The sequence below is a fragment of the Haliotis asinina genome, chromosome 10 (assembly GCF_037392515.1).
Source record: "Haliotis asinina isolate JCU_RB_2024 chromosome 10, JCU_Hal_asi_v2, whole genome shotgun sequence".
Classification (NCBI taxonomy): Eukaryota; Metazoa; Mollusca; class Gastropoda; order Lepetellida; family Haliotidae; genus Haliotis; species Haliotis asinina.
In genome coordinates, this window is record NC_090289.1 from 91,755 (window position 1) to 104,505 (window position 12,751).

The 12,751-nt window shown below is 42.2% G+C and overlaps 1 protein-coding gene across 3 annotated transcripts in view; it reads right to left on the reverse strand.

Moving 5' to 3' along the window:
* The window catches only part of LOC137298545 (kalirin-like), a 282,884-nt gene that overhangs the window by 16,052 nt on the left and 254,081 nt on the right, over positions 1-12,751 (reverse strand). For all 3 annotated transcript variants that reach the window (XM_067830847.1, XM_067830846.1, XM_067830845.1), the window contains exons 55-62: positions 11,143-11,269; positions 9,698-9,916; positions 9,240-9,336; positions 8,225-8,356; positions 7,543-7,710; positions 7,296-7,380; positions 6,624-6,824; positions 1,051-1,189 (exon numbers count right to left, since the gene is read on the reverse strand). In XM_067830847.1, coding sequence (XP_067686948.1) covers positions 1,051-1,189; positions 6,624-6,824; positions 7,296-7,380; positions 7,543-7,710; positions 8,225-8,356; positions 9,240-9,336; positions 9,698-9,916; positions 11,143-11,269 — 1,168 coding nt within the window. The remainder of the gene's footprint in view (positions 1-1,050; positions 1,190-6,623; positions 6,825-7,295; positions 7,381-7,542; positions 7,711-8,224; positions 8,357-9,239; positions 9,337-9,697; positions 9,917-11,142; positions 11,270-12,751) is intronic.

The window sequence follows — 12,751 nt, forward strand, 5'->3', positions numbered from 1 at the left end:
TCATTCAGTGTTTGGAAGCTCATATGATAACATGGAAAATGTTACGATTCCTGTTTATTTTGTTGTGTGAAATTATTTTCTTTCTTCTAGTGGTCAAACCAATATAGTCATTATGGCTACAAATGGCACAATTTTTAATGCCTATCCAGTTGGATATGATATATAAGTGGATGCGCACACGCACATGCACACACACACACACACAGTGAATTCTGTTTTTTACGAAAAAGAAATATCTAATTTGATAAGAATCTATATATATCATCTTCCCTCACTCTGAGAGAAGCATGGCATTATTTATTAATTTTTATCAGCACAAAAGAAAGGATTATCAAAAACATGAAACCAACTGTAAAGTACTACCATTGCACCAACATTGTGATACTGACCATGGAATAATGTTATGTTCAGTCTTAACTGACTTGAATCACCCAATAATTAACGAAATTTGTTAATTGGTGAGTCTCAACTGCCTTGACTCACTCATCAATTAACAAGGGATTAGGTCCTGTGGCGTACAAAGAACAATCATTTACCATCATCCACCAGTTATGTCCCCTTGTGGACATTTCCCAAATTGGAAATTTTTGGAAATCTCAGATTTCCATAATTGGAAACGTCTTGGAAACATCAGCATTCCAAAACTGAAATTTCTTGGAAACATCAGCTTTCCATAACATTTACATGCTAGTAAATGTGGAATTTTTTTGTAGTGTGTTATGTGAATGTATGTACCCTAATGCCGTGTTGTGTTATGTGAATGTATGTACCCTAATGTCCTAGTGTGTTATGTGAATGTATGTACCCTAATGTCCTGGTGTGTTATGTGAATGTATGTACCCTAATGTCCTGGTGTGTTATGTGAATGTATGTACCCTAATGTCCTGGTGTGTTATGTGAATGTATGTACCCCAATGTCTTGTTGTGGGATGTGAAGGTGTGTACGTATATCCTAATGTCCTGGTGTGGGATGTGGAAGTATGTACCATAATGTGTTGGTGTGGGATGTGTTGCAGCTGTGGAGGTAAATCAATGTTCAGATGTATGTACCTTAATGTCGAGGTGTGCAATACGGCAGTTGTGAAGATACTGCACTACATCCAGAAGTTGTCTCATGTACTCCGCAGCCTGGATCTCGTCAAAGTGAGGCTTGCTGCAGATGTACTCCAGCAAACGTCCATGGGGCAGCCTGTCACACCACAAATATCATTAATAACAGTTCTCCAGCACATCAAGCAAAACAAAATTGTAAGAAAGCCAAAATCTTAATCCGATGAATCCCAAGTTTTTTTTTCAGGTGCACATTTTCATAAGGTTTGAAAAGTGAATGTTGTGCGAGAATTGCCCTCCATGGTCTTGAATCTGTGTACGGCCATAAAATAACACAGTGCGACTACCTGAGCAGTTTGACAAAGTAGAGACTGCTAAATGTTGTCCAAGATTTTGTTATGCGCTAAAAAACAGAACATTTCTCTGCTTATAACCATGCACCAACAAAAGCACTATGCTACAATTTTCTTAATGTGTCATATTTATGGAACGTATGAGCCTAGAAAATACTACCTGATGTCTGAACGACAAAAGTGTATTGGAAATGGATTCTTGTGCACATACATATTGTTATATGCTCAGCATTAAAATGTCAAATAATAATATGTAAAATACAGATTTTCTTCTATGACATGAAACACAGACAGAGAGGTTAGGCACGTATACAGATAAGGGGGCATAACTCTGCTATACTTAACAATAGGTCAATGTAACTCTGATCACATGGAGAGACTTTGTTGTGGATTAGGACACTATATTTTTTAAATGTTTTGTTCACGGTGAACCAAACTATTCCAATACAAAGTTCCCCAATGAAAGCGAATAATTTTTGGTAGTTTCACAATTTATGAAAAAAGATTCAAGTGTACTACATGAGAAAGCAGGCAACAGCAACTTGGATGGCCCTATCCAATACTTAAGCTACTTTTTATATTCCTGTATTCTCCTGTTTAAGTAGATGTATTTTGACTAATTTGCATCATTGTTAACGAAATACCTGTCACATCTTCAAATGTAAAGAAATTACTGAAAATAATACCACATTTCAGTAGATGCCATTGCACGTTTTATGCAATTTGGTGACATTCTTCAAAGGCATTTAGAAGTTGGTGAGGTAATACAAGACACTATTATGGATGACAACTTCTTTAATTGTTTTAACAAAGCGTTTCAAGGCTAATTCTTGCATCTTCGTCAGGTGGATAAATGACACCACCTGACGAAGATGCAAGAATTAGCCTTGAAACACTGTGTTAAAACAATTAAAGAAGTTGTCATCCATAATAGTGTCTTGTATTAATTTGGTGACGTTGGAAAAAGATGACATTGGTTTGCTTATAAGTATATATCTCACCTAACTTCCATTAGTTGTATGAAAGGTCTCAGCTTTTATGTAAGAATTCAACATTCTTTAGATGTTCTACCATTTGATTTGCATTCTGGATATATCAACAATTAGACTGTTTGACTGCATATCTTGCTGTGAGCAACATGCATCTACTTGGCATCAATTTAACATGCATTTCACAGCACCTGATTATGCATATAGGATATATATTTTCTTTGTTTATGAGACTATATCTCTTCATAAGTATGCAATAAATGTTGTTCGAATGTGATATCCTGCCCTCACAATATGTTTAACTGAATTTGAGCTGATTATATTATCAAAACCAGTGATAATGAATCATAAAATGTTTCTGACAAACGTGCACCAGGTGAATAGATATTCATAATTGTTTTGTCTACAAACAAATCCAATGAACAAAACAATTCCTTTAAAGATGTGTGGCTATACATTTCATAAAATGGATAAAGCAATTTCATTATCATTTTTACTTATAAGGTTGAATTCAATCACTGTTTATTAACCTGTTCATGTGAAACTGCAATATTAGTCCCAATGTATTGACTACTGTATATCACAGGAACTAGATCACAGTAATGGCTACGTGACCTTCTAACACTTGTGTAAAGGCTCAAAATATGGTATGCTACACTAAATGTGTCAATTCCAATGTAAATATTGTTCAAACAATCCAAAATTGACAGATAATGAAAGCACACACCCAACATCCACATATGAAATGATACTGAACATGGCCAAATGTAGATACTGGAATTAGTTTCAAGACAAAATATCTGAAGAATATGCCAAATATACATGACAATAGTGCAAATGTAATTTGAAGGATAGGGCGATTGTACTTACTCTTGTTCAGCTGACCTTCACCTCAAAGAAATTGCCTAATATGTACAACAATGTTGACGTATTACATCACTACCAACGACAGATGTCTTACAGGATTTTGTGAAGACTCTTCCCTTGATTCTTGGTTCGTTTGTACATAAAAATGACATGTAAGTAATCAGAATGATTCTGACTATCTGTGTATTGGTATATATCTTTATCATTTTCATAGTAAATAAGAGAAGAATCCAGAAATGCTGATTTTGCATCAGTCATCAGTCATGATGTCATGCTGCACAGAAACAATTTAACAATTTCTTATGAAATATCAAACCATGGCACTGTATGCTATGATGCACTTCCCCTCATATTCTTCATGTATTGAGCCATTGTAAGCAATGATTAGACAAGAGGATGTCGGGAAATTTCCAAAAATGCTATGCAGTGTAAAATCAGAAGTTTCTTTGGTTTCAAACAAGTGCAGTTATAGCACAGCATTCATTTTCACACCCAATATCTTTCTACCATTTTATCTACACAGTTGTTATTGGTGACAAAGACCTGTTGTAATTTGATTCTTAAATGAATGGGATTCAGTGATGCATTTTTTGCAGCTGAATATGAAACATAGGGGATGTAGTTGATGTCTCACTACCGGCCTTCGCAAAATGTGATTTTGTAAACACTATCCACTATGGTGGAAAGTGCACCTCGGAGTTTGAGTAAGGGTATTTTTGAAAACATACCAACTGATTCAGGGTTCATCGGCAACATTTCAGAATTATCATTAGTGGTTACATGAAAACTTGGTATCAGTGATCATTTATATGCTATTTTTCAATACTCAATACTCCCAAACAATGCTGGCATATATTGCATTTAGAAAAGATAGACATCTTTAAAAGAAACAAGGAAAATCATACCTGAGTTGAAAAGGCAATTATTATACTTAATTCTGTTACTGATATTGATATTATAGGTACAATGTTGTGTACCCATTTCCTTAAAAAAAATAATAACACTCACATAAAAATAATTCATACTCAGATGTACACTCACATTCACCACTTCACTATAAAAAGGCTTACCACAGACACCTCAAAACATAAGTTGAAGTTGCAAGGTATTCAAGTCTGGTTTTGTTCAACAAATCACAATTACTGAACTTCTGAAATTGACATATGTTAGTATTTGTACTGTTAGAAAATGTTATGTACATTATAGTTTGAAGAGATTCGCTTGAATGGTAAGTGTGGAAAGATTATCTGAACAACTGGAGGCACACAGGCCTGAGGGGACAGGAAACAATAATGGCACATAGGGCTGAGGGGAGGAACAAGGAACAACTTGAGGATGACAGGACTGGGGGCCAGGAACAACTAGCAGCACATAGGACTCAGGGGACTGGGGCAACTAGCAGGACATAGGACTGAGGGGACTGGAACAACTAGCAGGACATAGGACTGAGGGGACTGGAGCAACTAGCAGCACATAGGACTGAGGGGACTGGAGCAACTAGAGGATGACAGGACTGGGGGCCAGGAACAAATAGCAGCACATAGGACTCAGGGGACTGGAGCAACTAGCAGGACATAGGACTGAGGGGTCAGGAACAAATGGCAGCACATAGGACTGAGGGGACTGGAGCAACTAGCAGGACATAGGACTGAGGGGACTGGAGCAACTAGCAGCACATAGGACTGAGGGGACTGGAGCAACTTGAGGATGACAGGACTGGGGGCCAGGAACAACTAGCAGCACATAGGACTGAGGGGACTGGAGCAACTAGAAGGACATAGGACTGAGGGGACTGGAGCAACTAGCAGGACATAGGACTGAGGGGACTGGAGCAACTAGTAGGACATAGGACTGAGGGGACTGGAGTAACTAGCAGGACATAGGACTGAGGGGACTGGAGCAACTTGAGGATGACAGGACTGGGGGCCAGGAACAAATAGCAGCACATAGGACTGAGGGGACTGGAGCAACTAGCAGGACATAGGACTGAGGGGCCAGGAACAAATAGCAGCACATAGGACTGAGGGGACTGGAGCAACTAGCAGGACATAGGACTGAGGGGACTGGAGCAACTTGAGGGTGACAGGACTGGGGACTGGAGCAACTAGCAGCACATAGGACTGAGGGGACTGGAGCAACTAGCAGGACATAGGACTGAGGGGCCAGGAACAAATAGCAGCACATAGGACTGAGGGGACTGGAGCAACTTGAGGATGACAGGACTGGGGGCCAGGAACAACTAGCAGGACATAGGACTGAGGGGACAGGAACAACTAGCAGGACATAGGACTGAGGGGACTGGAGCAACTAGCAGCACATAGGACTGAGGGGCCAGGAACAACTAGCAGGACATAGGACTGAGGGGACTGGAACAACTAGCAGGACATAGGACTGAGGGGACTGGAGCAACTAGCAGCACATAGGACTGAGGGGACTGGAGCAACTAGCAGGACATAGGACTCAGGGGCCAGGAACAACTAGCAGGACATAGGACTGAGGGGACTAGGGCAACTAGCAGGACATAGGACTGAGGGGCCAGGAACAAATAGCAGCACATAGGACTGAGGGGACTGGAGCAACTAGCAGGACATAGGACTGAGGGGTCAGGAACAAATAGCAGTACATAGGACTGAGGGGACTGGAGCAACTAGCAGGACATAGGACTGAGGGGTCAGGAACAAATAGCAGGACATAGGACTGAGGGGACTGGAGCAACTTGAGGATGACAGGACTGGGGGCCAGGAACAACTAGCACGACATAGGACTGAGGAGACTGGAGCAACTAGCAGCACATAGGACTGAGGGGCCAGGAACAACTAGCAGGACATAGGACTGAGGGGACTGGAGCAACTAGCAGGACATAGGACTGAGGGGCCAGGAACAAATAGCAGCACATAGGACTCAGAGGACTAGGGCAACTAGCAGGACATAGGACTGAGGGGCCAGGAACAAATAGCAGGACATAGGACTGAGGGGACTGGAGCAACTAGCAGGACATAGGACTGAGGGGACTGGAGCAACTAGCAGCACATAGGACTGAGGGGACTGGAGCAACTTGAGGATGACAGGACTGGGGGCCAGGAACAACTAGCAGCACATAGGACTCAGGGGACTGGAGCAACTAGCAGGACATAGGACTCAGGGGCAAGGAACAAATAGCAGCACATAGGACTGAGGGGACTGGAGCAACTAGCAGGACATAGGACTGAGGGGACTGGAGCAACTAGCAGGACATAGGACTGAGGGGACTGGAGCAACTAGTAGCAGATAGGACTGAGGGGCCAGGAGCAACTAGCAGGACATAGGACTGAGGGGACTGGAGCAACTAGCAGCACATAGGACTGAGGGGACTGGAGCAACTTACAGCTGCATGATGATGATGAGGTTGGCGTGACTCTCATACAGGTCATATGCCTGCACCAGGTGCGAGTGCTGGAGACTCTGTAGCGTGTTGAACTCGGTCTCCACTGCCTCTTTCCGAACCAACTTCCGTGAGATCACTTTTGCTGCCAGCTCCTGACCTGAGCATTTCTGGATACATTTACGGACCACTGCAAACCTTCCTCTGACAAGACATAACAGATGGCTTCATGTGAGATAGTGAGACACAAGCAGGTTACCAACAGGATCAGCTATCCACAAAACATCCTTTGTCATCTGTTAAATAGAGTTTGCCACTAATGAGATGGACACAACTGGCTCTGCAAAGCATTAAGTCGTTTACAATTCTCGTACCAACATTAAAAACAAAACAACCTGTAATTACAATGGTTGATTGTTAAGTCTGCAACAGCAACAATGTTTACAAATATGTGCTTTTCTTGTCAAAGTGACTGGTTCTGCATTGCCACTGTAGTCAATCAGCTAAGCCACAACTTGGTACACTTCTTTTCACAGCATTGACACCTGACTAGATAAAAAGCCAGCCAAGGGAGGTATATTCTGAAGATTATCAAGAATGGTGACAGAGGCACCTTCTCCTACTTTTGGGTTATGGTGAAATTCAAAGAATAAAGTTTTCCATGATTTTAGATACCTTCCAACTTCTCCAGCATCACCAAAATCATTATCATAGGTCGCCTTCCATATGGCACCAGTCGCCTCCTCCTTGGCACTCAGCTCTGTGGATGGGAAGTATTGTTGATGATCAATGTCATCACGTAACTGTGTCTTCTCCTGAGAGTTATCTAATCTGGCATCAAACACAACATAACAACACCAACAAACACATGTTAGATATACATGTATATATTACATTCTTATAAAGCAACTATGTTCCTCACCATACTCTGTTGGCACAGCAACATACACCGAGGCAGGGCTTGGTTCACTAATCCCTACAGCATTGTTGGCACTGACGCGGAACTGGTAGGTGATGCCTGGCTCGAGGTCCCCGATCACCTGGGATGTATTGGGGACATATGGGATGGCCAGCTGCCACACTTCTGAAGCTGCATGTAACAATAGGGCCTGTCATCAACAACCAAGTTCTCAAACTACTTCTATGTGTTTCAAGTATGCAAGTTTCTTTTATTGTAGTCAAAGTCAAATATAAACAGAAGATTTTGACGCCTTGAAATACCTTACTAATATATTTAATGCTTAGGAATCAAACCGTACCCTCACAACAAACACATGTTCAGTTAAAATCATATCTGATGTTACATTGAAGAAAACAAAGACTCTTATTGACAAATAAGAAAGTGTGTACATATTTATGGAATTAGAACTAATTTCTTTTGAGAAGAAGAATAAAGAATATACCTGCCATTGATCACTACAGCTCGTAATGAAAATCATGTAAAAATCACAACATACTCAAACTGACATCCCTTAAATGAATTTCACTATGTGTTAGTTCACTTGATTAGACACTTAGAACAGTCGAGTGAACCATCACCAATCACACTCCAGCAAACCACAACAAAGTGAAAGTCACTTCTTTTACAGTCCATAAATCCTGACCTTTCTCTCTAAACTCCACAGTGTATCCCTGAATCTGTCCACAGTGGGAGTTGGGGGGTGGTGACCACTCCAGGTGCACGGCTGTCCCCACCTGGTTGCGGATCACAGGCTGCCCCGGGGCACCAGGCCGATCTGACAAGAAGAGAAGATTAGGAACACACCAACACAAACAGTGGAAGATCATCCCGTATCTCCTTTGTGTTGAGATAACTACTAACGATGTCACCACAGCTTCATTTCACTTGTATTACTTACTTGGCATCAGATTTCCCTCACTTTAGACTTCATTAGACATAATTAAATGAACAATTCTAAATATGCTATCAAACACTGTCATGATGGACGGATTCAGGGTATGCATAATAAACATACAGTGTAAGAAAATACATGCATATCGTGCATGGGCAGCAGGGTGGTGGAGCATTAGCCTATGCATTGTTCATGACTGGTGTGGTGTTAGCCTATGCATTGTTCATGACTGGTGTGGTGTTAGCCTATGCATTGTTCATGACTGGTGTGGTGTTAGCCTTTGTATTGTGCATGGGTGGTGGGGTGTTGACTTATGTATTGTGCATGGGTGGTGGGGTGTTGACTTATGTATTGTGCATGGGTGGTGGGGTGTTGACTTATGTATTGTGCATGGGTGGAGGGGTGGGTTTACCTATGGGCAAAGGCACATCCCTGTGTGATATGAAACAAGACACATCCCTGTGTGATTTGAGACAAAACACATGATCGCATGATATGAAACAAGAAACATCTCTGTGTGATTTGAGATAAAACACATCCCCATGTGATATGAGACAAGACACATCCCCATGTGATATGAGACTAAACACTTCCAGTATGACATAAGACAGGACACATCCCTGTGTAATATGAGACTAAACATCCCTGTGTGACATAAGACAGGACACATCCCTGTGTGACATAAGACAAGACACATCCCTGTGTGATATGAGACTAAACACATCCCTGTGTGACATAAGACAAGACACATCCCTGTATTCCTTACCTAACACTGTGAGATTGGCACGAGTCATGATAGAACCAACCTCACTACTGGCGAAGCAAGAGTACTCTCCTGCATCAGACAGGGACACCTGAGTGATCTGTAAGAAGGGGAAATGGTCAAGCTCAGATCATCATACATTCCATGGGATGGTTCTATCAATTGTTTGTTGAAGTTATTTATGTAACCACCTTATGTTTACCTTACTGATTATAGTAGATTTGATCTTCACCTACATCTACATCAAGTTCAATGTCCATTTTAGAAGAATGCCAGTTTACTTATCACAATACAGTTGATATAGCCTGCACAGATGTGTACAGCCTTATGATTTATAGGAAATGAGGAAGCCCTGTCTAAATATTTGTACTACACATATAGCTCCATCTACTTGACTGCATGTGATGAGGTGTATAGGCTGCATCAGGAGCAGGTCTTTGCCTCTCAGTAGTCAGGTTCACCTGTAGAGTAGCCACGCCTTCTTCATTGTACAGCAGCAGTATTCTTGGACCTGGAAGAATGTTGGTGGCATCATTGAAGCGCCAGGTGATGCTGGGTCTAGGTCGACCACATATCTTACAGGTGAGAACAGCAGTATCACCCGCCTGTACTGTGACACTAGTTAGAGGCTGCTGGACGATTGGAGGGACCTCATAGTTAAAATCCCCTGGACTCATCACCTGAAGACACAAGCAGGATGTATCATGACCTAAACACACAAGCAGGATGTACCATCACCTTAATACATAAGGACACATCATCACCTCAACACACAAGCAGGATGTATCATCACCTCAACACACAAGCAGGATGTATCATCACCTCAACACACAAACATTATATCAGATCATTCTCCATCTCCATTCCCTCTGTCAGCTTCCCTCAAAGTGAGCTTCCCTCAAAGTGAGGGAAGCGCATAGGCAAACTTTGCTCGCTTTGCTCGCTGATAAGAAAACTGGTCATACACTCTACGCTGCGCAACCCCATTCGCGCCACAGTTTGCCTGAGCCTAAAGACACAAGCAGGACATGTCATCACCTTAACACACAAGCAGGACACATATTCGCCTCAACACATCAGCAGGACACATCATTTCCTTAACACAGAAGCAGGATGTATCATCACCTCAACACACAAACAGGATGTATCACCAACTTTATCCATGAGGACACATCATCACCTCAACAAACAAGCAGGACACATCATCATCTCAACACATAAGCAGGACACATCATCACCTCAACACACAAACAGGATATATCATCACCTCAACACACAAACAGGATGTATCATCACCCTAACACACAAGCAGGACACACATTTGCCTCAACACACAAACTGGACACATTACCTCAACACACAAGCAGGATGTATCATCAACTCAACACATAAGCAGGACACATCATCACCTCAACACACAAACAGGATATATCATCACCTTAACACACAAGCAGGACACATATTCGCCTCAACACATCAGCAGGACACATCATCTCCTTAACACAGAAGCAGGATGTATCATCACCTCAACACACAAACAGGATGTATCACAAACTTTATCCATGAGGACACATCATCACCTCAACAAACAAGCAGGACACATCATCATCTCAACAAACAAGCTAGACACATCATCATCTCAACAAACAAGCAGGACACATCATCACCTCAACACACAAGCAGAATGTATCACCACCTCAACACACAAGCAGGGTGTATCATCACCTCAACACACAAGCACAATGTATCATCACTTGTACACATAAGCAGGATGGGTCATCCATCACCTCCATAAATATCATGTGGTTTTATGTTTTTCCACACGCACTATCTGGGGCTTTTAAAAGAAAGGATTTGATAAGACAATCACCTGTCCGCTCTAAAATAGCAAAAAGTGACCAGCTACCTTGACCTTGGGCTTGCCATCCCGTCCAAGTGACTTGGCCTTCCTCTCCAGGCTGCTCAGGCCATCAGCACTCTTATCAGGTCGAAAACTTGGCTTCTTCAGTTTGAACATCTGCCATGAGTGTTTCCTGAAGAATGTTACATCAACTGATAACAGCGGAGCCATACAAACATTTAGTTCTTTCAGACCATGCTTGGTGGTTCAGAGTGACAAGGAGATAAGCCTAAGAAAGATTCTATATGTCGCTTCTTAATGGTTGTACCTAAAACAACTATTTACATCAGTGAAACCAGGTTGGTGTTTGGAACCATATCCAAACTGACTGGGAAGCTTCTGACACACAAAAAGAAACTCTGAAAAACATTTAACTGAAAGTTATAAAAGGCAGCTGGGCTCTATAGTTCATATGAATTATGGTGAAACCTTAGTTTGACTTAGTTTGTTGTCCACTCCGTAATACTGATAAATACTCCACTCCATAAATCAAGGCAATGTGCTACTGAGTTTGTACCTGACAACTGAGTGAGTGAATGAGTGAGTTGGGTTTTATGCTGCTTATCAATATTCAAGCAACAGCAGGGGACACCAGAAATTGTTAAAATCTAAATATTTTAGATATTTAAATACTTACCTTACCATAGGTCTATAGCATATTACCTCAAGCTTTGCTCAGTAGGAGAGCTGACAGAGTTGAATTGCTATTCAATCTTGAATGGCTACCTCAAATTCGACGACTGAAATGATACGGAAGTATCTAGATCTCCCCACTGCGCATGTGTACAGACTCCACGAGAACTTCACTTTTACTTCCCATTCTGAATAGTCCGTAGTGGGGAGGAGCATCCTGCGTTGGGAGGGACTAACCACCCTTATGGTAAGGTAAATATTTAAATATCTAAAATATTTAACCACCGGAGGGGTACTGTACATTATCTCCCGTAAGTACAAGACCCCCATAGACCAAGGTAAGTAAGATCGTACCTTATAGGGCGGTAGGACGCACGAGTTGCTCTGCAACCACCAACTGTCCAAAAGACTGCAGCCAGCCATGATGTCGGGAACTGTACAGTTCCTAAGCAGAGCCATTGTTGATGCCAGTGCTTGAATCTCATGCGGGTTGCTAGACGACGGGTGCGGAAGCCACCAGGATGGTCTGCCTCAACCATAAGGCTACTGTGTTCCTGGTGACTTCCCCTCTAGCAGTCATGAAAAAGGGCAGGGACAAGCTCTTCCTAGTTCCTCAACGAGGAGAGGACTTCCTGATATATGATCTGAGGGCCCAAACTGGACAGAGTAACTGCTCTTCCCGATACTCTGGTGCGATGATGGCAGTAAGAGGGGGGATGGTGAATAACCTGTCTGGTTGAGCTGGCAGCTGGTTCTTCGCCAGGAAATCCCAGAGAAGGTCCAAGTGTACAGCACCAAGTCTGGTGTGTCACATCCAGTACATGAATTTCACAAAATCTCGCCGCTGTAGCTAGCGCCAACAGAAACACTGTCTTTCGTCGTTAAGTTGTCAAACAATGCCCTGTCCAGAGGCTCGTAGGTGTGACCTCTCAAGTGCTGTAGCATAACGTTCAGGTCCCCCACAGGTGGCCGAAACTTAACC